This window comes from Carlito syrichta, unplaced genomic scaffold, assembly GCF_000164805.1.
Source record: "Carlito syrichta isolate Samal-C Ts95f unplaced genomic scaffold, Tarsius_syrichta-2.0.1 Scaffold302587, whole genome shotgun sequence".
Taxonomy (NCBI): domain Eukaryota; kingdom Metazoa; phylum Chordata; class Mammalia; order Primates; family Tarsiidae; genus Carlito; species Carlito syrichta.
In genome coordinates, this window is record NW_007246683.1 from 1,028,234 (window position 1) to 1,056,131 (window position 27,898).

Here is a 27,898-nt window from a genome sequence, read left to right on the forward strand (position 1 = left end):
CTACAGTCTTTCAGAAGGAGAGGCGCCAAGTGCCTAGGAGATGTGGGGCTGCCTGTGGGTGTACTGGGAGGCTGGAGGTTACCTTGTCTGCCCCACACTCGGTGCCATCCAGGGGAGGGTCCAGCTTGGTCTTGCAGGACGTGTCTCCTTCTACCAGGCACCACAGTCCAGCACACATCAGATGCTGCAGGACAAGGGAAGGAACCATAACTGTGGAGAACATCCACACACAAGTCACAACTGAGGTCAGAGGTGTGGCCTAACTACTGTTTCGAATGTGGGATTTGAAACATACAGAGCAGCGGCAGGGTCGAGGGTCTGGATGTCCAAAACAGGTGCCCCCACTTCAACAAGCTCATTCGGCTCAACAGAATTCTGTGCATCTGCTCCCAGGAGGGCCTGCCTCATGGAACTGGCTCAGCAGTTCCAACGTCAGCTGCTGAGGTCTCAGAGCTATCAGAGGCAGGGCACAGGCTAGGAGCAACAGCCCTTGCATCCCTGGAGTGAAGAGCAAACAGATGCTTCCCATTTAATGTAGTGAGGATGAAGCAGGTACCCATGGGTTGTGGGGCACATAGAAAAAGGCTCCAACCAAACCTCATCTGATGAGGATTGCAGGAAGTGGCAGCCCTGAAGCTGAGGCCAAAGGGGCAGGCAGCTGTTAAGAGGCCCACGGTGAGAGCTCCAAGGGCCATGAAGGGCTTGGGTCCCACGGGGTTCCAGAGGCCACCTTCCCTTTGCCCTGTGGCCACCTGTTTCCCAGCTCAGTTGAGCTATACATGATTTCTTATAGTATTTCACCTAGAGAATTTCAGAACATCCACAACTATACAATTAAAATAATTCGACTAAAACAGCAACAGGTATTTAAAAACACAGACTCCCAAATCCGGCATCAACAAAGTGCTCAGAATAAGGTAAGTGTCCTCCCTGGAAGGACTCATGTGTAGATAGCACCCTCAGCCACGAGGGGAGCTGGACAACCCTGCATCCTGCTCAGGAGAATGACACCGAGACAAGTTCCATGTGCCCCTCAGAGGGTCCCAGTGGGCTAGATCCATGGCCCGTGGCAGTCACCTGCCCATCAATGCATCTTTCATAACTCCCTCCTCCCCCACTCCCTCACACTGCTTCCTGGGATCACTTCCCAGATAAACTACTTGCACCCAAATCTTCGCCTCATAGTTTGAAAATTGAGGACAGATGTATTTAAAGATCTGTTAAAGATGCAGTGATTCCAGGGTGCCAAATCCAATCACTAAAATGCCCAAGCTGGTGTAGGAAGACATCACCCTCCAGGGTGTGGCCGGGGACGGGACCTGCTGGTTCCCTTTGGGCCAGGTGAAGGTCAAGGAGCCCCTGTGGCATGGTGGCACAGCACTGCTATAGTGTGGTTTGCAAAGGGTGTGCTGTGGTCGGTTTAGAGGTCTATTCTTCCAAGTAATCTTGAACATCTGCACAGAACAAATGTACAACTGTGCTGTCTAAAGTAAAAAAATGTTTAGGGATTGAAGGGACAGAAATAAGAGAAAGGAAAGCTGAAAGAGGCTTTTAAAAAGAGCTAAGAAAAGCTCACCGCTCTTTCTCATTTTTCAAATATGTCACAGCTGATTTGTGCCCTTAAAGAAGTTGATGACTCAAGTAAAATACTGCACATTTGGGTTCAGAGAGGCCGACATGTTCCCATTATTGTTCACCTCTCAAAGGAATGTTAAAAAGATGAGAGCCTTGAGCGCAGCACCAGCTGGTCCTATAAAGACCGACTGCACCTCATTAAATATTTGATTCCACACTCTTTGACCCTAGAGTTCTTCAAGACTGTGGCATCCGTGTATGGACATGTGCTCATGAGACAAGGCTGACACAGGAGGAGAATTTATGGTGTGCTTGGGCTTAGAAGAAATAACTGCCACATCAGGAGAGAGAGGCAGAAGGTGGTGTCAGCTGTTTATTATGCATTTTATAGACAGTGCTTTTTCATAAAACTCTTCTCATCATCAAAGAAAAGGAGAATGGTGTTAGGCAAAAATTTCTTAAACAGAACACATGAAGGAAAAAAACCATAGAGGGAAAAAATAATGAATTATACAATATTAAAATTAAGAACTTCTGTTTATCAAGACAATGGTAAGAAAATGAGAGAAGATATTTACAAAACATAAAAGATTCATAATGCATATTACTAACCACGTATTTGTATTTAGAATACATTAAACAACAACAAAAAACTTCTATAGATCAATTAAGAAAAAGACCCAGTAGAGAAATGGGCAAAAGTCCTGAATAGACACTTCACAAAAGAGAATACTTAAATGTCTAGTAAACATATAAAACAGTGCTCAGTTTCTTTAGTCATCAGGGAAGGGAAATTAAAAACACCATCAGACACCTCTACACCCCCACAGAATGGCTAGAATGCAAAAGGTGGAGAATGCCAAGTGTTAGTAAGAACCTGGCACAACGGGAATTCTTGCGTACTGATGATGAGGTTCTAACTTGGTTCAACCACTTTGGAAAACTCTCTGGGAGTAGTCATTAAACCTCGACTAGCACATTCTAATACTTGGAAATTCCAATCATAAGTATGTAACAGCAAAAAAATGTGTGTATATGCTTGCCAAAACTATTGTCAAGAGTATTCACGGCAATGCCATTTGTATTAGTTCCAAGTTGGAAACAATATAAATGCCCATCAACAGCAGAACAGAGAAACTATGGTATATTAGAACAATAGAATACTGCATGATTTCATTTACATAAAGTTCAAACATAAGAACAACAAACCCACAGTGTTGGGAGTTGGGATGGTGGTTACCTTTCTGTGGTCAGTTTAAAAATAAAGAAAAGGTGAGCGCACAGCAAAGGAGACATTAGAACCACAGGCCCTGACCCGAGCTCAGCCACCAGCATAGCTCTGCGTGCCCAAGCCACAGTCACTGCTCTTGCAATTTGTTTTCACTACCAGACAAAGGGGGTGACTACACAAACACTTGCAGTCACTGATGCCTTCTAGATCCACAGCCGGCATTCATGTCACGCTTTGCAAATGACCAAATGCTCCGACACCTGCCATCTGGAGCCTCACGACAGCCCTGGGAGACAGGTAGGATGGGGTTTTCTCTGCTTTTTCCACTTTTCCAATGAGATGTTTGTGGAGGTCATGGGGCCCATGCTGATTCAGAAGTACAAGACTCCCAAAGAAGAGAACCAAAATAATGTAACAGAAACGGTACTGGAATATAAATTTAAGACCCTAACCTGAAATGAAGGAAGATCTTAGTCTCAGATTGAAAAGCAAAATCCTGTTATAGAAAAAATGGGAAAGAATGATGAACCCAGGGGTATGTCCTGATAAAGTTACTGGATTTCAAAGACAAAGCAGAACACCTTTTGGGTGCCCAGGCAAAAGGATTGAGTCATGGATAATGGGGAGAGAGATCTGGCTGTGTGCAGATGTTTCCAGAAGTGGTGGGTGAGACTGACAAAGACATAAGGACAGACAGAACACGAGGCCCAGTTTATATCAACTGAACAGCTACTCAAGTATGTAGGTAACAGAAAGACATCTCTGGACTTACAAACTGTTAACATTCTTTTTTGGAGAAAATACCAGAGAACGACCTTCAGCCAACTAAGAAATGATTGGTGAACCTACAGTAAATGAACTAGCAGTCAGCACTGATCAAAATTGTGATTGAAACCAGTGTGGGGATGGAGTTAGACAGAAGAATACACACGACGGAATCCTGGACACAACAGAAATGGTACGGAGAGGCACAGGCTGGGAAGAAGGTAGGCTGCGGCAGGAACAGTGGGAAGTAACCTTGATATATACCAGTTTATCTTTTCTAGTTGCGGGAAGAGCAAAACTATAAAAAGGTATGTATTAAAAACTGAAATGTAAGAACTTTTAAAGGCACAATATTAACCATGAAGAAAAATAATAAACTTGAGGGAGGAGAGAATTGGAGGGGCTTGGAGGTGGCAATGTGACTATTTCAGCATGCTCAGAGAGTGGTACCCTAAAAAGAAGGGTGACTGATGTACATTCTGCTTTCAGAGACTGGTGGATTAGACACTCTGTGGGAGGCAGCGCTGCTTTTCCAGTACGAAACAGCTAGATACTGTAATAAAACGTAATTCTTATTGCTGAGCTCACCAGAAGTTAAGAAAACAATCAAGGAAGCAAATACAAATACACACACAGCTGTATTTATACATACATGCAAAGACAATTTAGGTTCCCTGAGGGCAGGTGCTAGTCTTGGCATTGCAGTTAAGAGAATAAGTCTGGGGCTGGCAGCAAGGTCAGGGGCTCTACCTGAAACACCAGGTTAAACTAGGGAATCTAGAAGAATGCTTGTCAATTCTGGAAAGGTAGGTGACAGCCCCTGGCTTCTGTTCTTTTGTAGGAGAGCAACCACCAGTTAGGCTCTCAGAACTCCATGGCCATGTGCAATAAAATGTAAACTCACATTTAACTATGCCAACTTCAGTGATGGCCGGCCGAAAAAACAAAAGATTTAAACTGTCAAGGTGTTTAGATAATACAATGATCAGATACGGTATGTACAGTAGCTATAAAATGTTTAAAGAAATAGATGACATTTCAGATCACATAAACAAGCTAGCAGCAAGATACTATTGAATATGACAGGGTAAATTTGAAAAAGAAATCAGAAGGAACATTTAAAAATTAAATATATAATTGTTGAAGGAAATTAACACGGCTGTGGTGGCCATGAGTGTGCCACTGCACTTCACCTGGGCAACAAGAGTAGGACTCCAACTCAAAAAAAAAAAAAAAAAAAAATTTAAACATAAAAATGAAATAATAAGAGTACTTGAATAAACCTGGAGAGTTAAATTTATTTACAGTCTAGGAAAGGAAAAGATCTTTCTAAGCATGGTATAACACTCAGAAGCCCTAGAAAGAGATATTATTTCACTTTATATACACATACATTTCTGCTTGACACACGAGGGGAGACATCCCCCCCCGCCAAAAAAAAAACACCAGAATTATATTTTGGAGGGTGGGCCCCTTGTAGTACACTCAGAATTTTTTCTCCAGATCAAACGGTCAACCAAAGTTTCTTATCTGGAAGTATTGAGAAGGTTGCATCATGATTTGCAGAAGAAACATCCCGAATTGTGGCAAATAGACAACTGGTTCTTCCATCACGACAACGCACCTGCCTGCTCAACACTGAGTGTTCAGCAGTTTTGACCAAAAGATGGCATGACCCCTGTGCCCCACCCTCCCTATTCACCCAATCTTCCCTAAGTGACTTTTTTTTGTTTCCCCGGATGCAACAAGTCCCCAAAGGGAAATGTTTTACTAATGTGGAAAAGGTAAAACAAGCCAGGCTCGGTGGCTCAGCCTGTAATCCCGCGCCTTTGGGAGGCTGAGGTGAATGGATTGCCTGAGCCCGCGGGTTCGAGACCCGCTTGGGCAGCAAGACCTCATCTCTACAGTAAATCAAAAAATCGGCCGGGTGTGGTAGCACATGCCTGTAATTCCGGCTACTTGGAAGGCTGAGGTGGAAGGATCGCCAGAGCCCAGCAGGTCGAGGCTGCGGTGGCCGGGAGCGGCCACTGCACTCCAGTCTGGGTGACAGAGTGAGACTCCAACTCAAAAAAAAAAAGGTAAAACAAAAAGCAGCAGAAACACAAAAAGGTATCAAGATTGTCAGGTTCAAAAACTGTTTTGAGCAGTAGAAAAAGTGTCTCGATAGGTGTGTTGCATCAAACAGAGAGTACTTTGAAAGTGACTGAAGTTTAAACATGTGAAAATAAATACACATTTTTTAATAAATAAATTCTTAGGTTTATTTGGGCTCCACCTATAATACACCATAAACAAAGTAGAAAACAAATGAACTGGGGGGAAAAGAACATTTAAAACTCATATTTCAGCTGAAGGTCCAATTTCCTTAATATATAAAATTCCTAACAAATCATTATACAAGATCAATAATCTAGTATGAAAAAAGATTTAAGAAGACAGCTCACATAAAATATATATTACAATATAAATTATATATTTATAAAATTATATACCGAATATTACATATTACTTATGCATATTATACAATTATATGTTACATATTATTATATATTAATGGTATAGTGCTAACAGCATTAAATTGTATATTGATATGTGCTAAATAGATAACACATATTAAAATATATTAAAAGGCCAGTGCACTTTAATATATAAAAAAGCTCAAACTCATTAATAAAAGAAATGCACTCATCATCAGAGAAATGCAAATCAAAACCACATTGAGATACCACCTAACCCCAGTAAGAATGGCCATTATTAATAAAATAAACAACAGATGTTGGCGAGGATGTAGAGAAAGAGGAATGCTTCCATACTGCTAGTGGGAATGCAAACTAGTACAACTTCTTTGGAAGACAGTGTGGCAATTTCTGAAAGAACTGGAAATTGACCTTCCATATGATCCAGCAATCCCCCTGCTGGGAATATACCTGGGGGAACTCAAATCATTCTACAAAAAAGATACCTGCATATGTATGTTTATTGCAGCTCTATTCACAATAGCAAAAACATGGAACTAACCATGTTTTCCATTGAAACTGGATTAAAAAAATGTGGTACATATACACAATAGAATATCATGCAGCCATTAAGAAGGACAAATATATGCACTTTGCAACAACTTGGATGGATTTGGAGTCGATCATACTCAGTGATTTATCACAGAAACAAAGAACGGAGTTCCAAATGTTCTCACTCATAAACAGACCTCGAACAATTATAATGCTATAAGAAAGCAATTGGCAGTAGTGGGAAACTGTCAGGGGAGGGTGAGATGGGATTGGCAGTTGAGGGAAACTGCTAGGGGAGGGAGGGGCATACCTCATCAGCAAGGGTACCTGCATGATCAATGTTTATATACCTAACTCTGAAATGTACCCCGCATCTTTATTTAAAAATAAAATAAAAATATAAATAAATAAATAAACAAATAAAAGAAATGCAACGCAACCTATAATGGGCTCACTTCTTAAATGCACAGACTGGCAAAGAACAAAGATGTGGATGAAGGTGTAGGGAAAACAGGCACTTTCCTGTGCTGCTTATGGGAATGTTAATAGATGAGCCACTTTGGAGAGCAACTTGGCAATAACTATCAATAACTGATGAGTGCACATGATTTCATGTAAAGTTTAAAGACAGATAAAACTAATCTGTGGGGCCAGAAAGTAAGCTAGTGGTAAACATTGGAAGTGAGTGAATAGAAAGGGGTATTAGGAAAACTTCTGGAATTCCACAAATGCTCTATTTCTTGATGTATCAGTTATACTGGCATGTTCAGTGAAAAATAAACATACACTTAGGATTTTTGCACCTTTCTGTGTGTTTCATGTTGTGTTACAGGTAAAGAAAAGCAACACAAATTACAGGTGTACAAACATGACCTCTTTTCTACTTCTATCTTATAAATCAATGGCTATCAATAGGGGGTGATTTTGCTCCCCAAAGGACATTTGGCAATGTCTGAAGACATTTTTTGGATGTCACAACTTGGGGGGAGTGCCCCCGACCTATAGTGGGTCAAGGCCAAGGATGCTGCTAAATAGCCTTCAGTGCAGAAGACAGTCCCCACAATGAAGAATTATCAGCCCAAGATGCCAACAGCACTGAAGTTGGAAAATCCTGCTACAGATAAACTGAATAGTAATGACAAAAGGACAAATAGTAAGTTACAGTGGAGAATCCTGCCAGATAACACCATAATTAACTAGGTGACTGAGGTTAACTAATATCTCAGTAATAAGATGTAATAACCACATCACCTGTGTGGTATCCTTCCACTAATATATAACCTCAATCTAGTCACAAGAAAGCATCAGACAAACCCAAATTGCAAAATAACTGATCAGTACACTTCAAAAGTGTCAAGGTCATGAAAGACAAGGAAAGACTGAGGAACTGTCACAGACTGGAGGAGACTAAGGAGACCTAATAACTAATGCAAAATGGGATCCTGGTACAGAAAAAGGACATTAATGGGAAAACTCGTAAAATCCAAATGTACTTGAGTTAATAGTATTGCACCAAGGTTAATTTCTTGGTTTTAATAATGGTTCTATGATTATATAAGATGGTAACAGGAAGTTGAGTGAAAATATATATACTATTTCTGCAAGTCTTCTTTAGAACTAAAATTATCTAACTATAAAAAGTTGAAAGATAACACAATTAAAAAAAAAAAAGGATGGAGAAACTCTATTTATATTACTATTGATCAACTCCAAACACATACACACACACACACACACACACACACACACACACACACACACATGTATATATACATCCAATAAAGACAGGTGGAACAAATGATTGAACAAATGGATGAATGAAAGTATTCATTCATTCATGAATGAAGGTAATTAATACTAAGTTATTCATTAGTAAAGTGACACCCTGGCTTCAGTTGGCTGACACAAAAGTTGAGGTACAGTAAGCATTCACCAAACCCAGGCATTGTATAAGCACCCACATTCTGAGACAAACACTGACTACATGCATTTTGCAGATGAGGAAAGGGATGGAGTTCTGTGACTCATCTAAGCTGCAAAGCCAGGACCTGTCCTGACTCCAGAACACACACCTCACTACCTACTGATTCCATGGCCTCTCCACCCGTCCCCAATTTCCTTTTCCCTCATTTTTTTTTTGAGTTGGAGTCTCACTCTATCGCCCAGGCTGTACTGCAGTGGCATGCTCACGGCCACCACAGTCTCGTCCTGCTGGGCTCAGGAGATCCTTCCACCTCAGCCTTCCAAGTAGCTGGGGCTACAGGTGTGCACCATCACACCCTGCTACTTTTTTTGTTTTTTTACTGTAGAGATGAGGCCTTGCCAAGTTGCCCAGGCTGGTCTCAAATCCCTGGGCTCAGGCAATCCTCTCGCCTCTGCTTCCCACAATCTTGTATCCTTGATGTCAGTCAGGTGTGTGTTTATCCCTCTCTCTTATCTGTAGGGGGATGGAATGCTCTGGGCTCAGCAACACACTATTTCCTCCACCTGTAATCCTCTACTTGCAAACATTGCTGAGTAGTAGTGACCCTGGGCTTCAATGAAGTGGTGCACTAGCACAGGGTGGAAATAAATAAGGGGGCAGCTGCTCAGGCCGAATCAGGGGTGGAATGCCAGACTCCTCTGACTCCCTCCTACAGTGGCAAAGTTTGAGTTGTCGTGGAAAGTCCCAGTCCATACACACAGTGAGGAAAATGCCACAGCCCTCTGGTCTCAGCATCTGTCACCTCACTGGCTACATTTAAGGTCTGATGAAAAGTCACATCCAGCACATTTTGCCACACAGTTCCTTAAGGGGCTGTGTGACAGCTGAACCAGCGCCAAGCTTCCTTCCTCGGAGCACTGTAAAAATGCAGGAAGGCATGAACTCCTTAGAAGAAAGACACTATTGTTCATGCACACAAGCCTTGACAGCTTTCTTCAACCACTGTCCCTGTCAAGGACTGTGAAGGTTTCTTTGATATTCTTTTGCCTCTTCCTCACTGGGAACCCACTGAAAGTTTGGAGAGTGGCTGTATCTCAAAATGATGCTGAAGGGAACAGTTATGTAAAATCCCTCAAAAATGTGCTCCTGATAACGCAAGCCAAAAGAGAGATAGAATAAAATACTAAGAGCTGGATGAAAAAGTGACTAATCCAAATTTTCCACAAATACTACTGCAGTTTGATGTCTTCCCCAGGCCGGCATGCCAGCCCCACTCTGGAAGCCTTCCTGAGTTCTGGGCTGGGTTGCTCCTGCTATGTTCCTGAGGGTGGTGGAGACCATCACCTGGCTGTGGTGGGGGACCGCTGGATGAGGACCAGGTCCAGACACCTGGGTGGGCACTCAGCTGGCAAGGAGGACAAGAAAGATGACACACAACTTGCATAGTCTGAACACTCTCTGAGAAGGCAGTCTACTGTAAACTTTCAAACACTTCTGGAAAATTAGGGCCATCTGTTGCCAAAGTCCAACAGCTTCAAGAGAGGCTGCAGATGCTGGGCAGGAAGCTGAGACTGAGACAGGCAAGACGGCTTTCAGCCCGGCGTCCAAATCCACGTACTACTGTACAGCCCTGTCTGAGAGGGGCAGGGCCAGGCTCTGGGACTAGTCCAGCCACCCACTGTGGCCAGGTCCATCGGCATTAAAGGGACAGATCGCATTTAGATCAGCAGTTTCCAAAACAGGCTGAGTGTAAGAATCTCCAGGAAAGTTGTACAAAAAGACAGATACCTGAAACCCATCCTCCTAAAGACAGATTTTAATTTGGAGTCGGGCACAAAAATTCCTAACAGTCTCTGGAGGACTCTAGTGACCCAACTGAGTTTACAAAGGTGTGACATCGGAGAAAAGAACCTTGTCCCAAGGTAGAATTTTGACACCCTGAGCTTCCTGGATACTGCAGGGATCTCTCTATCCATAAGATGCTCATGCAAACCTCTGAAGGACTTGGGAAAGGAGAGGAGGTGGCTTTCTAGTCTGGGGACTGGGCGTTTACTGAGAGAGAGATACTGGATGCTGGAACGCAATCCCTGGAGGTTACAGGCTCCCAGGGTGCCAGGAGGAATGTTGAGGACAGTGCAGGGAAAGATGCATAAAAGAAGGATAGGTCAATGCAATTGTCAGCTAAACAGTGTCTTCTCCTGACCCACCGGTTCCAGGCAACAAGGTGATGGAGAAATGGTTCTACCTAATGTTTATCAAGTATGTACCACATGCTAAGCACTTTAATTTGGTTGTTACTTAACTCTCATAACTACCCAATGATCTGTAAGTAGAATTGACTTTCCCATTTTGCAGATTAGAAGACTGAGGCATAGAAAAACTATGTCATTTGTTCAAGAGATAGAGGAAGGGCAGGACCCTGGGCAACCTGACTAGAGAGCCCATTTCACCATGGTGTGATACAGATGGCACCCCCACACTGTACTAAAAGGCAATGAGAGTTAAATGGAAAACAGAGAGGGGAATACTAGGTAGAAAAAAAATGCCTTAGACACTCTAATGTCTATGACCACTCTAGATACTGTTGCCTTCCTGAAATAATTGGCTTACAGCATCTGTGTTCAGTAATGTACTAAAGAAAACGGACAACACGCACACCTCAGACCCTTGTGCATGCCAGGACATGCAGGCACACCCGTGCTCACAGAAATAAGGCTAGTGTACCCCTCTGAGGGTAGCTAGTAGGCACCTTGCATGGACTTTGGAGCAATGATGGCAGAATGTACTGCTGGGAAGCAAGTGGGTGTAAGAGTAGATGGTCACTTTAAACTGAGAACCTCCAGGCACAGGGTGGTCGTAGAAGTAGTAGAAAGGGGTGACACCATGATCAGAGTCAGGACACTGCCCCCATTCTTGCAGTAGTGATGCCATTCTCCTACACTGAGCCTTCTCACCCTGTTTCACCTGGCAGAATATTTTAGCTTAAAGGGCTTAAGAGTCTTGTGAAATCATAACTTTGCTTTGCAGTGACATTGCTGACAGGGACAGGAGGAACATGTAATCATAAAAAGGACTGATTGGGCTAATTGCATAAAGTTCATTTCCCCTTTCTAATAAATATTTACCATCCAATGTTTATAACTTTTATGTTTGGACTTTCTTGAAATGCTTTATTGAATTAAAAACATCACATTACCATTGGCTAAAAGAGGAGACAGCTGTATTTGCCAATAACTTTTGTAACGAATGCCAGTTATTGATGCCAATTTTTTTTTGTAGTTCATATTTCTGTAGAGAGCTTTGAGCCTTACAATACCAGCATTCTGCAGACAGACATGAAAGATCCAATGGAGATGGTGTGGGGGCCTCCAGAGTCCTACAAATTAAAATGGATTGTATTTTAATTTTTGTTGGTTCTCTGGTATGCAAATATTTGAGAAAAAAAGCAACCTGGTCAATATTTGAAGCAGCTCCCAAAGCCATGGTCGTAACGTTTTTCCAGCGTTATTTACCCTACACCTTTGAGTGAGGAAATACTTTTTACTTTCGATTGATCTTAGAACATCAATGAATTGTGAATGCCAGATAAACACACAAGGAAGTACAGTCAGAAAGGCAGAAAGTCTGCCAAGCACCTGCCCTTCCTGTGCTCTGGGCATCTGGCGGCGCCTTACAAATCCCTTCGCAGGGTGTGTTTGTCAATGCATAATTATAAAATACTAAAAGATTATCAAGGAAATAATGAGATTAAAAGAGTTTCCAAAATACAAGGAAAAACTCTAAATTTGTATTAATGCATATTTTTTTTTTTTGGTTTTTGTTTTTGTCAACACATTACATAACAAGATCTGGCCCTGGGTCTAATAACCACTGTCATTTTGACATGTTAGGCAGTATAAATGATATTTTAAGATGTCAGCCACAACTGCTCTGTGGTATGAAAATATCTGTGATTTCTAATCACAGTGACAGTCGTGGGCATGGCTAAGACTGCCGTGGTTTATTCATAATTAAAGAAAATACTAACTTCAATTAGAAGCTGGGGAAAAATAAAGGTATAATTGGTTTCCTATCCTAGCTCACAAATTCTTTGAAATAGATCCTGGGCCCTAGCTAAGAACCCTTGCTTTAGTATAATAACACAGTGGTGTGTTGATGAGAAACACTATCGCCTGAAGTAGGGAAGCCTCTACCTTCTTCCAGGAAATAGTCTGGACTCATCTTTGGACACATCAGCTTTTGTGTTCCTTAGAAGAGGCAGCAGCAAAATGAAAACTGCCTACCACTAGTCATGATTGTTAGTATTTTTCTCAAAATACAACCTATCTAGTTTCTCTCTCTTTCCTTTTTCTCAATTTGTGTGCTCTGTACTCCAGAAAAATACAAAGAAAGTGTTCAACTCCTCTGCACCAGTGTGTCTCATTCACAGTTTTATTCCCTTGGCACCATCCAACCTCTGTTATATTTCATTATTATTTTCTTTTTCTGTAATAGGCTTAAAGTTCCAGAAAGTTTTAAGACAAAAGATTCACAGATACATACTCCCCAGTCGCCCCATTAATGTTGAGGTGCTTTTCCCAGCTAGGCAAGGTCTCTGCACAGGGGCAGGAGTGGGAGGCATGCCAGTTCTCACCAACACAGTCTCTAGGGGAGCCCAGGGCTTGGGAATATCAAGAGCATTTCCAATTCCCTTGCATGAATGTGTTTTTTAAGAGCACTTCCTCCAGATTTTTGGAGTTATAATTCTTTGACAATATTCATTTCCCTAAAACTCCTGGCTACGAGCATTTTTCTTTCCTTTTTGTGGCGTCCAGTAGGTAGTCTTTTTTTCTACTAAAGGGGGCCAAAAGTGGTTTGAAGAATATTGTTGCAAATTCTGCCTTGTAGTTTCCTCTGAAATAACTGAAGATGTCTTGAGATGTCGTGGAGTCATTGGTGTGATTACTGATGTGAACACTGGACAATGGGTGCTATCTCCCTGGAGATACGAGTGGTCATGAAGCTTCAAGAAGACCTACATCTACATAGAACATGTCAAGAACCCTAGCGTAATGTTAATTGCATCAGTTTCTTAGTGGAATAGAACATACATAATCAATATGCGTTTATGATCCCTCCTTACATTATCTATTGCTAATGAGCTTAATCACAGTGATAAACAATGAACAATAACATGTTATTTCCTTTGTTGGCTTATTAGCTTTAATTCTTTGTTATTCATTGGTTGCTTTATAGTTGAGATTCTACATTTTTAATTTCCACAGTCTGACATGATATTTTCCTACATCATATATAGTACAGAACCTTACAATATTGTACAGTCACGTGTCACTTAATGATGGGCATATGTTCTGAGAAATGCGTTGCTAGGCAGCTTCATCATTGTTTGAACATCACAAAGTGTCCTCACACAAATCTATGGTACAGCCTACTACATATCTAGGCTATATGGAGTAGCCTATTTTAACGCTTAGGTTACAAATCTGGACAGCATGTTACTGTACTGAATACTATAGGCAACTGTCATACAACAGTTTGTGTATCTAAACATAAAAAAGGCACAGTAAAAATGTGATATAAAAGATAAAAATGGTACACCTGTGTAGGACAGCTCCATGATAATCTTAGAGGGTCACCATCATATCAGTAGTCCATCACTGACCAAAATGTCCTTACAAGGCACATGACTGTGCTTCCATTTCTCCCTTTCTGGCCTTTGTGTTAGTGTCATATATTATCTTTTATATAAGTCATACACCCAAAACTACTATATTTGTTTCCTGTGGCAACTTTGTATTAGTCTCCTATTGCTGCTGTAACAAATTACTAAAACTTAGTGGTTTAAAACACAAATTATCTTACAGTTCTGGAGATCAGAAGTCCAAGATCAATCTTAATGAGCTAAAGCCAAGTGTCAGCAGGGCTGGTTCCTTCTGTGAGGCTGTGGGGTTTCCTTACCCTTTCCAGCTTCCAGAGTCAGCCTGCGTTCCTTGGTGCATGGCCCCTCGCTTTGTGTTACTCCAATCTCTTGCTTCTACTGTCACGTCTCTATTTCTCACCCTGATCTCCTGCCTCCCTCTTATCAAGGACTCTTTTGAGTACATTGGGCCCACCCAGATTATTCAGAAAATCTCCTCATCTCAAGATACTTAACTTAGCCATACCTGAAGAGTCCTTTTCACCATGTAAAGCAACACTCACAAGTTCTGGAGAATAGGAAATAACTATTTAACATAGCTATATTCTTATTTTTTGTAACAGCTGTTTAAATGATCAACGATCTTTTAAAGGCATTTAAGTATATCTAAATACATTGTGTGCGTACCCATGTAGTTACTACTTCCAGGGCTCTTCATTCCTTTGTGTAGATTCAGATTTCCATTTTGTATCATTTTCTTTCTGCCAGAAGATTTTCCTTTAGTATTTCTTATAGTGCGGGTCCACTGGTGACAAATTTTTTCAGCTTGTTTATAACAGAAAAACAGAATTTCAAGTTTATTTTTTGAGAGATATTTTTGCTGGTAATAGAATTGTAGGTTGACAGGTTTTTTTCTTTTTCTTTTAGTACTTTCAGATGTTGCTCCACTCTTTTTTTTTGTGAGGTACAGTTAGGATTAGGTACATAAGTGGTCTATGTGCAGGTGAAGCTTGGGCCTCCCACTGGTCCTTACTTCCCCTGGTTTAGGATTTATGTGTCCCTCCCCTACCCTGGCAGTGTCTTGGTACTGCCAATCCCTCTCTTGTAGTATTATGATAAATGCTCAGGACCCATTTTTGTGTGAGAACATGTGGTATTCAGTTCTGTTTCTATGATAAATCACTGAATATGATAGACTCTAAATCCATCCAAGTTGCCACAAAGTCCGTAATTTTGCCCTTCTTTACGGCCGTGTAATACTCCATTGTGTAAGTGTACCACATTTAAAAAAGCCAGTCCACTTTCAATGGACAGCAGTGTTGGTTCCATGTTTTTGCTAATGTGCATAGTGCAGCAATAAACATGTGTGTATTAGCCAGGTGTGGTGGCGTGTGCCTGTAGTTCCAGCTACTTGGAAGGCCGAGATGGAAGGACTGCCTGAGTTCAGCAGGTGGAGTCTGTGGTGGCTGGGAGTATGCCACTCTGCATTCCAGCCTGGGTGAAAGAGTGAGACTCTGACTCAAAAAAATAAATACTTAAACATGCGTGTGCAGGTATCACTTTTGTAGAATGATTTGAAGAGAAATACAAATCAAAACCACATTGAGATATCATCTAACTCCAGTAAGAATGGCCATCATTAATATATCAAAAAACAACAGATTCTGGCGAGGATGCGGAGAAAAGGGAATGCTTCTAAACAGTTGGTGGGAATGTAAACTAGTTCAAACTCTATGGAAAACAGTGTGGTGAGTTTCAAAAGAACTAGAAATTGACCTTCCATATGACCCAGCAATCCCCCTTCTAGGAATATACCTGGAGGAACTCAAATCTGCTTCTGATGAGAAATACACCATCAGTTTTACCTTTATCTGTATGCAGCTTGTCTGTTGCCCTCTGACTCTGAAGATTTTATCTTTATCACTATTTTTAAACAATTTGATTATAATGAGTGTTGGTCTAGATTTCTTGAAGTTTCTTGTGCTTGGGCTTCATTGAGCTTCTTGGATATGTGGTCTTATGGTCTTCATCAAGTTTGGAATTTTATTTTTGAGTTGGGGTCTCATTCTATTGCCCAGGCTGGAGTGCAATGGCATGATCACGATAATCATGGCTCTTGGCAGTCTTGACATCCTGGGCTCAGGTGATCCTTTCACCTCAGTGTTCCAAGTAGCTGGGACTACAGATGCATGCCACCACACTTAACTAATTTTTTAAAATTTTATTTTTGTAGAGATGAGGTTTTGCTATGTTGCCTAGGCTGGTCTCAAACTCCTGGGCTCAAGCAATCTGCCTACCTTGGTCTCCTTAAGTGCTAGGAGCCAAACACGAGCCACCATGTCTGGTCAAATTTGGAAATTTTTCAGCCGTTATTTTTTCAAAGTTTTTTTCTTTTCTTCTCTCCCCTCCCTGCAACTCCAATCTCTTTCTCTTTATCTTATCTCCATCAGAGGTGCTAATTACATATTTGTTAGGCCACTTGAAGTCACAACTCACCAATATTGTGTTTTTCTGGTTTTCAGGGTTTTTTTTCTTGTGTTTCATTTTGGATAGTTTTGATTGCTTTGTCTTCAAGTCTGTCAATCTTCTCTTCTATAGTGTGTAATTTGCCCTCAATCCCATTCAGGATATCTTTCATCTAAGGTACTGTAGTTTTCCTTCCTAGAAATTCCATTTGGATCTTTTTTTTTTTTCACATCTTCCATATCTCTGCTTAACATGTTCAGTCTTCTGCTACCCTCTTGAATCTGGCATATGACCAAAATATTGTTTTAATGTCCTTGACACAAGGTAATTCTGTAATTTGTGTCTTATCTAGGTCAATTTTGATTGATTTTTCACCCTTTTATGGATACATTTTCCGTTCTTTTTATGCCTGTTAGTTTTTTTTGTTTGATGCTAGACATTGTGATTTTATTTTACTGAGTGCTGAATAGCTTTGTACTTCTACACATATATCTTAGCTTTGTTCTAGGACTTGGTTAAATTGGAAATAGTTTGGTCCTTTGAAATCTTGCTTTTAAGCAGATGAGCATCTCATGTAGGGATAATTTTGCCATGCTAGTGAAGCAAAGCCTTCTTTGTGTGCTACCTGATGCCTGTGTGAGCTACAGAGATTGCCCCTGGTCAGTCTTTCAGATGGTTCTTTTTCTAGTCTCAGGTTGTTTTCTCACACACACATGCTGGACACTAAGATGAATATTCGTGGGGGACTCAGCAGATTTTGAAGTTCTCTCTTTGTACAACTCTTTCTTCTGGTCCTCCACCCTGTGCATTTCAGCTGCCTCAACTTCTCTGTCCCACCAGCTCTGTTTCCTGAACTCAGGGAGACCACTGCTTCTTTGCAGTTCTGCCTCTTTGTGCTGCAGCCTGGAGACAGTCCAGGCAGTAGGCTAGGAAAATCACAGGGCTCACCTCATTTGTTTCACATCTCTCAAGGATCACAGGAATTCGCTGTTTAATTTCCAGTGAATACTTTATCTGTTTGTTTGTTTTTTTTAGTTGTTTCAGATAAGAGAATACATCTGATCTCTGTTAGTTCGTCTTGGTCAAGAAAAAGTTGAGATAAGAAAAGCAACTTTGGGACCATGATCATTTCATTACAAGATATCTATTTCAATCCTCAAAATCATGAAAGTGTAATAATGGCTATACAAGGTCCAGCAATTAAGTTCGCAAACTTAACACCATGCACTTACGCTGGCAGCACTGTACAAACAACTCAGTAAGGTTTCATAACCTTGGTATATCATAGTCTCACAGTTGTGTTCGTGTCAATATGTGGCGGTGCCTTGCTGGGTGGCACTCATTGTTGCATGTTTTTATGCGCTGTCACAGGAATGTCAGAACTTGAATTAGAGCAATGTATGAATATTAAATTTATTGTTAAACTTGGTAAGAGTGGAAGTAAAATCAGGGACATGTTAGTCCAAATTTAGGGGGATAATGTCATGAAGAAAATGGCAGTGTACAAATGGATGAAATATTTTTCCGAGGGGAGAGAAAGCATCACTGATAAGGAGAGGTCAGGACAGCCAATGACAAGCAGAACTGACAAAAACATTGCAAATTTGTTGAACTGTGGGTCAAAATCATCAGCTAACTGTGAGAAGCATAGCAGACCAAATAAACACTGAAAAAGAAACAGAAAAATCTTAACTGAAAATCTTGGCATGAGAAAGGTGTGTTCAAAAACAGTCCTAAAGGAGCTCTTGTATCACAACAATTCACCAGCTCACACAGCACTGTCTGTGAGGGAGTTTTTAGCCAGTAAAAAAAAAAAAACTGTATTGGAACATCCTCCCTACTCACCTGATCTGGCCCCAATGCCTTTTTTCTTTGCCTAAAGGTAAAAAAAATATTGAAAGGAAGACACTTTTATAACATTCAGGACATCAAGGGTAATATGGGCATTCCAGAAAAGAGTACCAAAACTGCTTTGACGGATGGACTAGGCACTGGTGTCAGTGTATAGCTTCCCAAAGGGAGTACTTCAAAGCCATAGTGATATTCAGCAATGAGGTATGTAGTACTTTCTCTAGGATGAGTTAGCACACACAACTGCCAGACCTTGTACAGATCAATTATGGCCCTGGTTTGAAATACTTTTCCAATTGGTTCTGGGTATCTCTGGCTATACAGGTTTTAGATGATGCTTCATTTTCCACAGCTCCCAGGAATTCAACATAGAGAAATGCTGATCCCAGAGATAAAGAGATAGATTAATTTTGTCTCCTCACGAATGGTAATCAGTGTTATCCAAAAAGCTAATAATAACACATATATTCGCTCATCCTATTGCCCACTGACTTTATGAATGACCCTTTTCTCTGTATTTGACATGTTTTAACCCACCAGAAGCATGAGAGTCTACCAATGAGGACTCTAAGGCAAAGAGAGAGATATCACCAGGAACCAGCCTGCAGACCCTCACTGCCAGACTCACTGTGCTGCCTCAGTGATTTCTTGTCCTGGGAGGAAGCCACAGGAATGGTTTGCTTGAACCCCTGCAAGACGTTTGACAAAGGCTTATGTGTTATGCTTGTGAACCAGATGGAGCAATGTGAAATTGGGCTCTGAGTGTAATACATTACATGGGGAAGTCTCTAAGGGTTTCTTCCTCAACTCTGAGCTTGTCCACAGGTTCATCAGCAGTTGGTGAAGCCACATAAGGATGACTTACCAATCTGCTATTGGGGTCGTAGCTGGATCCCACCACAATTCATACTTACTGAGCACTTACTACGTGCCTGGCACTGCTCAAGGCACTTGGGAAGCACAGGTGAGTGAAAGCCAAGATTGCTGCCCTAGAAAAGTTTATGATCTAGAAGAGGGAGATTACCAAACAATATGCATAATAAACTAGTCGGCTATATAGCATGTTAAAAGATGAGAAGCATCTGAAAGCAGGGCTTTCCCTTAGCGGAGCAGGAGAAGTGGGTGCTGCAAAGGTGGGCAGGTAAAGGTACCAGGTTGTCATCTTAAATAGGATGGTCAGAGTCAGCCTCATTAAGAAGGCTGCAATTAAAAAACAAAACAAGATAAAAAAAGATGACGGAACTGGTTATGTGGATAACAGAGAGAAGAGCGGGAAGGCCAGTACAGCTGAACAGAGGAGGCGAGGAGAGCACAGAGGAGAATGAGGCCAGGAGGAAGACGGCAGAGGCACACACCAGCACCCCCAAGGCAGTACTACAGGGAAGAAGAGACAGTGACAGCATGTCCGCTCTCCTGCTATACTGAATGTCAACTGAAACACAGCCCTATAAAAGCAGGAGGGAGTGACCTAATGACACAGCGAGCCCTGGAATCCCCAAGTGAGGCAGTCTTCATCCGGACTTGACTCAAATATGTGTGCAGGCCTAGGGTAGCACAGCTCAAGTCCTTGGTTTTCAAGGGGTCACAGGGAGTCCTGGCCTTCTGCTTCTTCTTCCCCGGTAGTGCAAAAGAGCACTGCTGTGAAAGGTTTTCCGATATGAACGGTCACTTCCGCCCCATAGACAGATTCCACTAAAGGAAGCATCACTAGCCTTGCAAATAGGACAATCACCACTGAGCAGCTGAGGCTGCGGGCCACCAAGGGCATTGCCATTACTTCACTGCCCCAGGGAATCATTCCTGCTCATATTGGGGAAGGCAAATCCCAACTTATTTTATTTTATTACTGGGGAGCTCTCAAGGCAAAAGTAAGTAGGAAAATGTATTCTGCAGTTCCTGGTTGAGTGGTAGAAATAAATGTGCAGCTTCACTGAGACACAATGGGAAGGCCTCACTTTATATGCATTTGGATTTTGAGCTTCTTGGGAGAAAAGAGCTACAAAGCTGAGGTAGTCATTACTTCTTGGCTTCTAACTGCCCTCTTCAAATGAAAAAGATGCTACTGAAGGAACATGAAATACTACATCTCCTTCCTCCCCTTTGGGGTCTGTCTTTGAACGACAGCCCACATCCTTTTCTCTCTCAGTAACAGACACACCAAGCTTGCTTTCCAGACCACCCCTCTCTGGTTAGGTGACCCTATCTAATCTCTCTTATCTTCTGCTTTCTCATCTGTTAAAACGTGGCTGAAAGCCCTTGCCTTGAAGGTTGCAGTCTGGGTTGCATGTGACACTGTAAGGAAAGAATCCAGCCTGGGAGATCATGAGGCCCCAGTACACGTATCCCCTTCTCTCTGCCCCTCCTCCCCACCCAGCTAGAGAGCAAGTGCCTGGCTCCTGGAGGGGAAATGGCTCCAGCTCTCAGGAAGAAGCAGCTTCTTCCTGGCTCCCACCCCACTTAATCCTACCCCAGAGGCCAGTGCTGCCAGGCCTGCCACATTCTACCATCCCTACGCAGGACTCCACAGTGTCCCTTGACGCAGCTGGGTACTTTCTTCTTCTCCACACCAGTGTCCTTGTCCCTCTGCTTTCTTCCTGAAAGCTCAGTGTCCTTTCTGGGGTCCCATCCACACAGTCTTGTGCTGTCTCCACACTATCAAAAAAAAAAAAAAGTCCTGAAACCTGCTCTCTCTTGACATTCCTGTGCCACCAATTCACTTCAGGGACTGAAGGCTGGGGCAGACAAACAGGATGCCTCTTGGCAGGCACTGTGTATGTGACTGAGAGCTCTCACGGTCACACTGTACACAACTGACAGTGAGTACCGGGCACCTAGCAGGCTGCTGGGAATGATGGAATCCTGGGGCTCAGTACATCTCCCTATGTAGGCATCCTTCAACCCTGCTGCTAGGGCACGAGGTACAAGGCATCCGATGGGAGATGGAAGTGGGAGACAGTGCCCATCAGTTCCCTGGAAGGGACCCTTGCTGGCACACTCCCCTCGGCTTGGCAGAGAAGGTCCAGGACAAAATTGTGCATAAGCGTCCTTCAGGGACATGGCTAGCAGGAGGCACTAGTCTGGTTTTGAGGTGCTGCCTGCCCCTTTCTGCACCCCAAACAGTGGCAGGCAAGGCCCACTTGCAGGTTCCCCTCATTTCTTAAACCAACTCATGCTTAGACAGGAAGCACTCAAGAGGCAGAATCTCATCTCTGGGAGTCCAGGCCAACCGTGCCAGAGGCTTCATTCTGCAGGCCATCCCATACGTACCTGGGTACCTTGATGTTGGTCCCAGCCGAGTTCTTGCTCTGGGAACCTGCCCAGCCCTCCACACTTCCTCCTTGGACTAGATTCTATCCTGAACACCAGTGTATGGACAGCCCTCTCTCAGGCCAACTGCCAGCTAGGTGGCTCCTGTGTCCCATGTCTTTCTAGCTGGCTCCCCCACTTGGGCTCATCCTCTGCTCCAGGATGATGTAGGCTTTGCTCTTCTAGGTTCCCCTGGGGCCAGGGCCTCCCCTGTCTGCTACACAGATGCCATGGGCATGGAAACTGCCCTGCCTCGGAACACTGTGTTCCTCTTGGCAGCCCCTACTCACAAAATGGGCCAAGCCGTGGATCTTCCTGTTTGCAGCATGGTGAAAAAGTATACTCCAGGGATGAAGGAACTTGAATTCAAATCCTTGCTCTGCTACCTAGTAACCAAGCCATTTTGATTACTTAGCTTGACTTGGTGTTATCGCCTATAAACCAGCGATAGGCTCCAGGGACTATGGCAAAGACTAATTGGGATCAAGCGTGTTGGAAGCTCTAGGACCAAATATGTGGGCACTGCACAATAAATGATAAATGTTTAATGGTGCTACTATTACTATCACAATATATTTTTAAAATTTTTGTGGGGATGAGGTCATGTATGTTGCCCAAGCTGGTCTTGAACTCCTGACCTCAAGCAATCCTCTTACCTTGGCCTCCCAAAGTGCTGGAATTACAGGTGTGAGCCATCGTACTCAGTTACTATTACAACATAATCAACTTATTACTTGTTAATTTTCTCAATCTGGTTTAAAAGATTTTAGCCTTCTTCCTTCTCTTTGCAGGGTTGGTAGTCAGATGACATCTCATCACTTCCAAGAAATATGCGTTAATTTCTTTTCTCTGCTGTCCTAAGGTTTTCATGCTAAAACATTAGGTTACTGGTGTCAGTAGTAATTCTGAAGCATCTCCCTACAATCTGTCTGTGAGGGGGACTGAGTGTGGACCCATGCAATGGCATGTGTGAGTGTGTATGCATGTGTGACTATCTGGGGCACACCTGTGCAAATGCCTGTGAGGGTATGTACACGCATGTCTGTGTATATGAACATGTGTGTATATACATGTGTGTGTGCATGTGCGCGTATATGCCAGTATTGAGTGGGAACACTCATGCCCTCCAGCAGAGCCAGAACCACACTGCCCTGGGCCAGCCCTCCGGGCGTTCTTACCTCCATGTTTCTGCAGAAGGTGGCATTGGTGCCAAACAGGATCTGGCACTGCTCGTTGGCACTGTAGTGCATGCCTGGCAGCTTGTGCGGGAGGCGCACAGTGTGCTGGCTCCTGGGATCCGTGACCAGCAAGCAGGTGCTGACTTTTGATCTGAAAGAGCCAAGAGGCACATGGACTTGAAGACGGAATGCCTAGAGAAGGCTGCACCTCCAGATTTTGTATGGGAAAAGGATGCAGGCATAGGACACACAAGCTGTGCATTTTTTCTCTCTGCTCTTTTCCCTCGTGGCCGAATGTAGCTCTCTGCTCTTAGGTAGTGAGAGCCTGGAGACTTGTGAGGAACAGCACCCATGAGGTGATGGAATCTTCTTGGGGAAGATTCTTTGATGACAATGCTTTTGAAACAGATTGTTGTGATATTTTCTTAGAATACTTATGGCTTTGAGCACAAGTTACTGTGAATAATGATACGAATAGAGTTATTTTGCTTTATGTTAAACAAAATCAAGTGCTTATTTTCAACTCTGCAGATTCTCTTCAAGTGCATGTCGGGCTGCAAGTAAATAGGCTGGGCTCAGTGTCTCCTCTTGCGACCACTAAAAGCTGGCCAGTGACACTTGCCAAGGACTTTGGGACTTTACTCGGGATGGGAACATTCATTTACAATGAGAAGTCAGTCTCCAAAAAACTGAGGCAGGGATTGTGAGGCTGTGGCTCTATTAGGAGGTCACATACTTAAATGCTTTTAATCTTCAATTCCTAAAACAAGGCAGATGATTACAAAAAGAAAACCCAGCCACTTGCCAAGATTTCTGTAGGAAAGAGTTGCATGCATGCAAGAAACACACAAGCTGACGCTGGTCCATCTCTCCTGAGCTCAGACACATACCACTTGTCGCCAGTGGGACCAGCACTGTGTGTGTGGACTAATGAAAACACCTCATCTTGTTGCACTGACTCTTCTGGGTAAAATGTAAAGGGGCTCACACATTTTATTAAGGATCTGTGATAACAAATCCTCAGTGGGAAGTAGACTACGTTAAAAGCAGTGAGTTCATTTTAATGAACAGTTTACCACTAAGAGACATCGTCCATGGGCACAGACTCTGACAAAGGTCTGAGACCAGATGGCCGATCCTTCCACAAAAGTCTGAGAAAGGGAAGGTACAGACCACCTCCAGGGGAGAAAGCAAGAGTGAGATAAACACACCCGCCTCCACACATGTGAGGATGGGGAACAAACCCACCCTTCCCCCCAGAAAATTTACTCCCTCTCAAGGAAAGTAGCTTCAGCAATCAGTAAGTGCTTTGTCCTACAGCAGGCAAAGGACAACTTAAAGGTGCCGTCACAATACTGCAGAGCAATGAAATGGAGTTCTTTTCAAGACAGGGTCACTTTGCTGCTATTTGCATCAATTGAAATTACTCAATGATCACTGACTGCATGCCCAACACCATACACTTGGGAAAATGCTTTTGTCAGTTATAGGAGATTCTGCACAGATCACCTCTTCAAGTTAGCTGGGAATTCGAAAAGATAATCATATCTCATATGCTTGCTGAGACCCCAGTGAGTTTGTGTCTTTTGGAAGTACTTTCTACTGTACTGATTATATCGAATGATTCCAGGACTTACTTGAGGAAGTTTTCAAGGTCATCTCGACTGCAGGAGGACCAGGAGAGGTCGCTGGGGTTCCGGCCTTTCACCCACTCGCCTGACATGATGTGGGACCTGCCGGCGCAGGATGAGTGGTCATCGTCGTGGTTCATCCCCAAGCTGTCCAAGGAGAAGGAGAGAGGGACACTTATACTACAAGCTTCTTATTTCCAGTTCCAGGTGTGAGTGTGCCATGCTAACTTAAAGCAAACCACCGCTAGGATCATGCCGAATGGAGAAAAAACTGAAAACTTTTCCACTAAAATCTGGAACAAGACAAGGATGCTCACTTTTACCACTTTTATTCAACACAGTACTGAAAGTCCTAGCCACAGCAATTAGGCAAGAGAAAGTAATAAAGGGCATCCAAATTGGAATGGAAGAAGTAAAATTATTCTTGTTTGCAGACATTATAATTTAGAAAAGCCTAAAGACTCCACAAAGAGCTATTAGAGCTGATGAACAAATTCAGTAAGGTTGTAGGATACAAAAATCAACATATAAAAATCAACAGCACTTATATACATCTACAGCATACAATCTGAAAAAGAAACCAAGAAAATAAATCTATTTACAAAGCACCCACAAATAAAATGAAATATCTAGGAATAAACTTACTAAAGAAGTGAAAGATCTGTATAATTTTTAAAAACTATAAAATATTGATAAAAGAAACTCAAGAGGACACAAAAAAATGGAAAGATCTTCTGTGCTTATGGATTGGAAGAATCAATGTTTTTACAGTGACCATACTACCCAAAGCAATCTACAGATGCAATGCAATGCCTATCAAAATACCCATGACATTCTTCACAGAGACAGAAAAATAATCCCAAAATATATATGGAACCACAAAAGACCCAGAATAACCAAAACAATCTTGAACAAAAAGAAACGAGCTGGAGACATCACATTATCTGATTTCAAATTATACTACAAAGCTATAGTAACCAAACAGTACAGTACTGGCATAAAAGCAGACACACAGACTAACGGAACAGAATAGAGAACACATCTACTTAAACACAAAAGATGTCACAGGATGATACCAGTTCTCACAGTCAAGCATTTATGGAGAAATCAAGAGGGTAATAATTTGCCTACTCCGTGAATGAAGATTGATTAAACAAATAATACACATTAATAACATTTGCTAATAATAAGTGAATGAATTGTATTAACTGTGCTCATTAACCATGACGCCATAGTTCTTAAACTTGAAGCTTCTAATGGTTAGCCTTGCTTTCTCACAGTAAATATCCCAGTGTTAATGGTTCTTAAGTGTTTTTGTTCCTTAGAGGTAAGTCAGTGTTCTAAGGGTTAACAAGAACCATCTAGGACTTTGATTTACAGAATGTCATGGTTCCTGTTTTCAAACTCATGAAAAATAGTGACTTAAAAAAAATCTTTCACATCATTATACCTGCATCCAACAAGATCATAACTGTCATCTTCCCTACCCAACTGAGCCTGAGAGACACCAGGATGCCCATCTAGGCATGGATGGCTGACCACAGACTGTGAGGTGAACAATGCTCTTAGTCTATACACATGCCCTCACCAGGGTAAGCGGAGACACAAAACACACAAGATCTGACGGTCCAAAGTTTGCTGACCTGTGCTTTCCAGAGGAGAGACTCAACGTGCATAGAAACGTCTGTTCTTTCAATAATCCCAGTGGGGGAATTGAAATTTTTAGTAGGTGTTTTCCAAGTGCCAGGTAATGGACTAAAAGGAGAAAATATTAGGGTGCACAAGATGCTACCCCTGACCTCAAACCACCACCAGCTTGTAAAATGAGATGAACAGAGTTGCAGATAACTATAAAAGAGGTTCTAGATGTTTCTCTGAAGCTACTTTTTCCTGGATTGCCCTTTATGTCTCTGATAATTTTTCATAAACTTCCCTACTTGCTGCTTAATGCTGGTGTCTCCCTAGGAGAAGCCCATTTTGTCTTCTCCTCTGCACACCCTTCAGGCCCCTCCTATGTCCTTCCTCACAGAGATGTACCCTTGATCAGACCCCATGTGGAGTCGGATCAACTGAAGCCATCCACATCCTCTGAAGAACACACTTCCTGGTGCTTGTGCACCCTGGATTTCTGGGGTTGCCCCCCCATCACCTGCATATGTCTGCTCCTATCAGTGGAGGAGGCCAATTGTATTCATTCTCAAACCTACTGATGTCAGTGACACTTGTTATATCAATTCATATATGTGGTGACATGTTGGGTTAACCAGTGAAATATGAAGACAAAAGCAAAGTCACTGTTTTCATGAGAACTGATTTAGCTAGTAGCTAAAATAGGTTGCTGTCAAATTGGATGTGGAAAGATGAAAAAAAATCATTAAAAAATCTTCTTCTAGGTTGCTTCACAAGGGTCTTTTCTATTTCTTTATACATATACACCAAGTGTTTTATGTTTCTTTTTATGCACACATATACATATTTTAAACCGCTTTGTGTGAGGAAGGTGACACAGAAGTCCAGGTGGCAGACATACACCCTCAAATAAAAGGTTTTCCCTCGTTAGCACAAAATGATGAAAAAAACTCCTAATATTTCCATAGCTCAATTAAGACAAAATGAAAGCACCTAAGTGTAATTTCTTGATGTTTCTCCACTTGAATCAATTTTTTGGCTAACTGATTAACTGACCAACTGCTATCAATCTGGGATTGTCCCCCCCCCCATCACCCACATTTGTCTGCTCCTATCAGTGGAGGAGGTCAATTGTATTCATTCTCTGATGTCAGTAACTAGCACATAGCAAGCACTTGTAAATATTTATCAAATTGATTTTCTGTTTAATTTTGAAGAAAGCGACAAAAAAGATGAAGAATCCATATTTGTGACAAGTGTATTGGTTTAGTGCAGTGATTGGTTGCTCAGCAGAATAGTGAAAACCATCTCTGGTTAGACTCATGGATCCATCCGAATAAGGTTAAAGAAAAACCAAGGAAATTATCAGAAAAATCTGGCCAAAGACAGTCACTTAGATATATTCGCAGTGGTCACTTTGTTGAATAACGTCTTATTTTCAGTGCAATTACTTAGCTTTTTACTTTTTTGGGGGGTGGGCAACAGAAAATGTTTATTTTTATAGAAGTACACATGAAAGCAATTTCCATTCAGCTTTAATAAATTCTGTTACAAATAAAATAAAATACATTCAGCCTTTGCACACAAAATACATTTTTTTTTTTTTTTTTTGAGTTGGAGTCTCACTCTGTCACCCAGACTGGAGTGCAGTGGCCGCTTCCGGGCACCGCAACCTCGACCTGCTGGGCTCCGGTGA

The 27,898-nt window shown here is 42.2% G+C and overlaps 1 protein-coding gene across 1 annotated transcript in view; it reads right to left on the minus strand.

Annotated features, from left to right (window-relative positions):
• The window catches only part of ADAMTS17 (ADAM metallopeptidase with thrombospondin type 1 motif 17), a 167,205-nt gene that overhangs the window by 133,009 nt on the left and 6,298 nt on the right, over positions 1-27,898 (minus strand). The window contains exons 3-5 of the mRNA XM_021711794.1: positions 24,580-24,720; positions 22,943-23,093; positions 83-184 (exon numbers count right to left, since the gene is read on the minus strand). Of these exons, the coding sequence (XP_021567469.1) occupies positions 83-184; positions 22,943-23,093; positions 24,580-24,720 (394 nt within the window). The remainder of the gene's footprint in view (positions 1-82; positions 185-22,942; positions 23,094-24,579; positions 24,721-27,898) is intronic.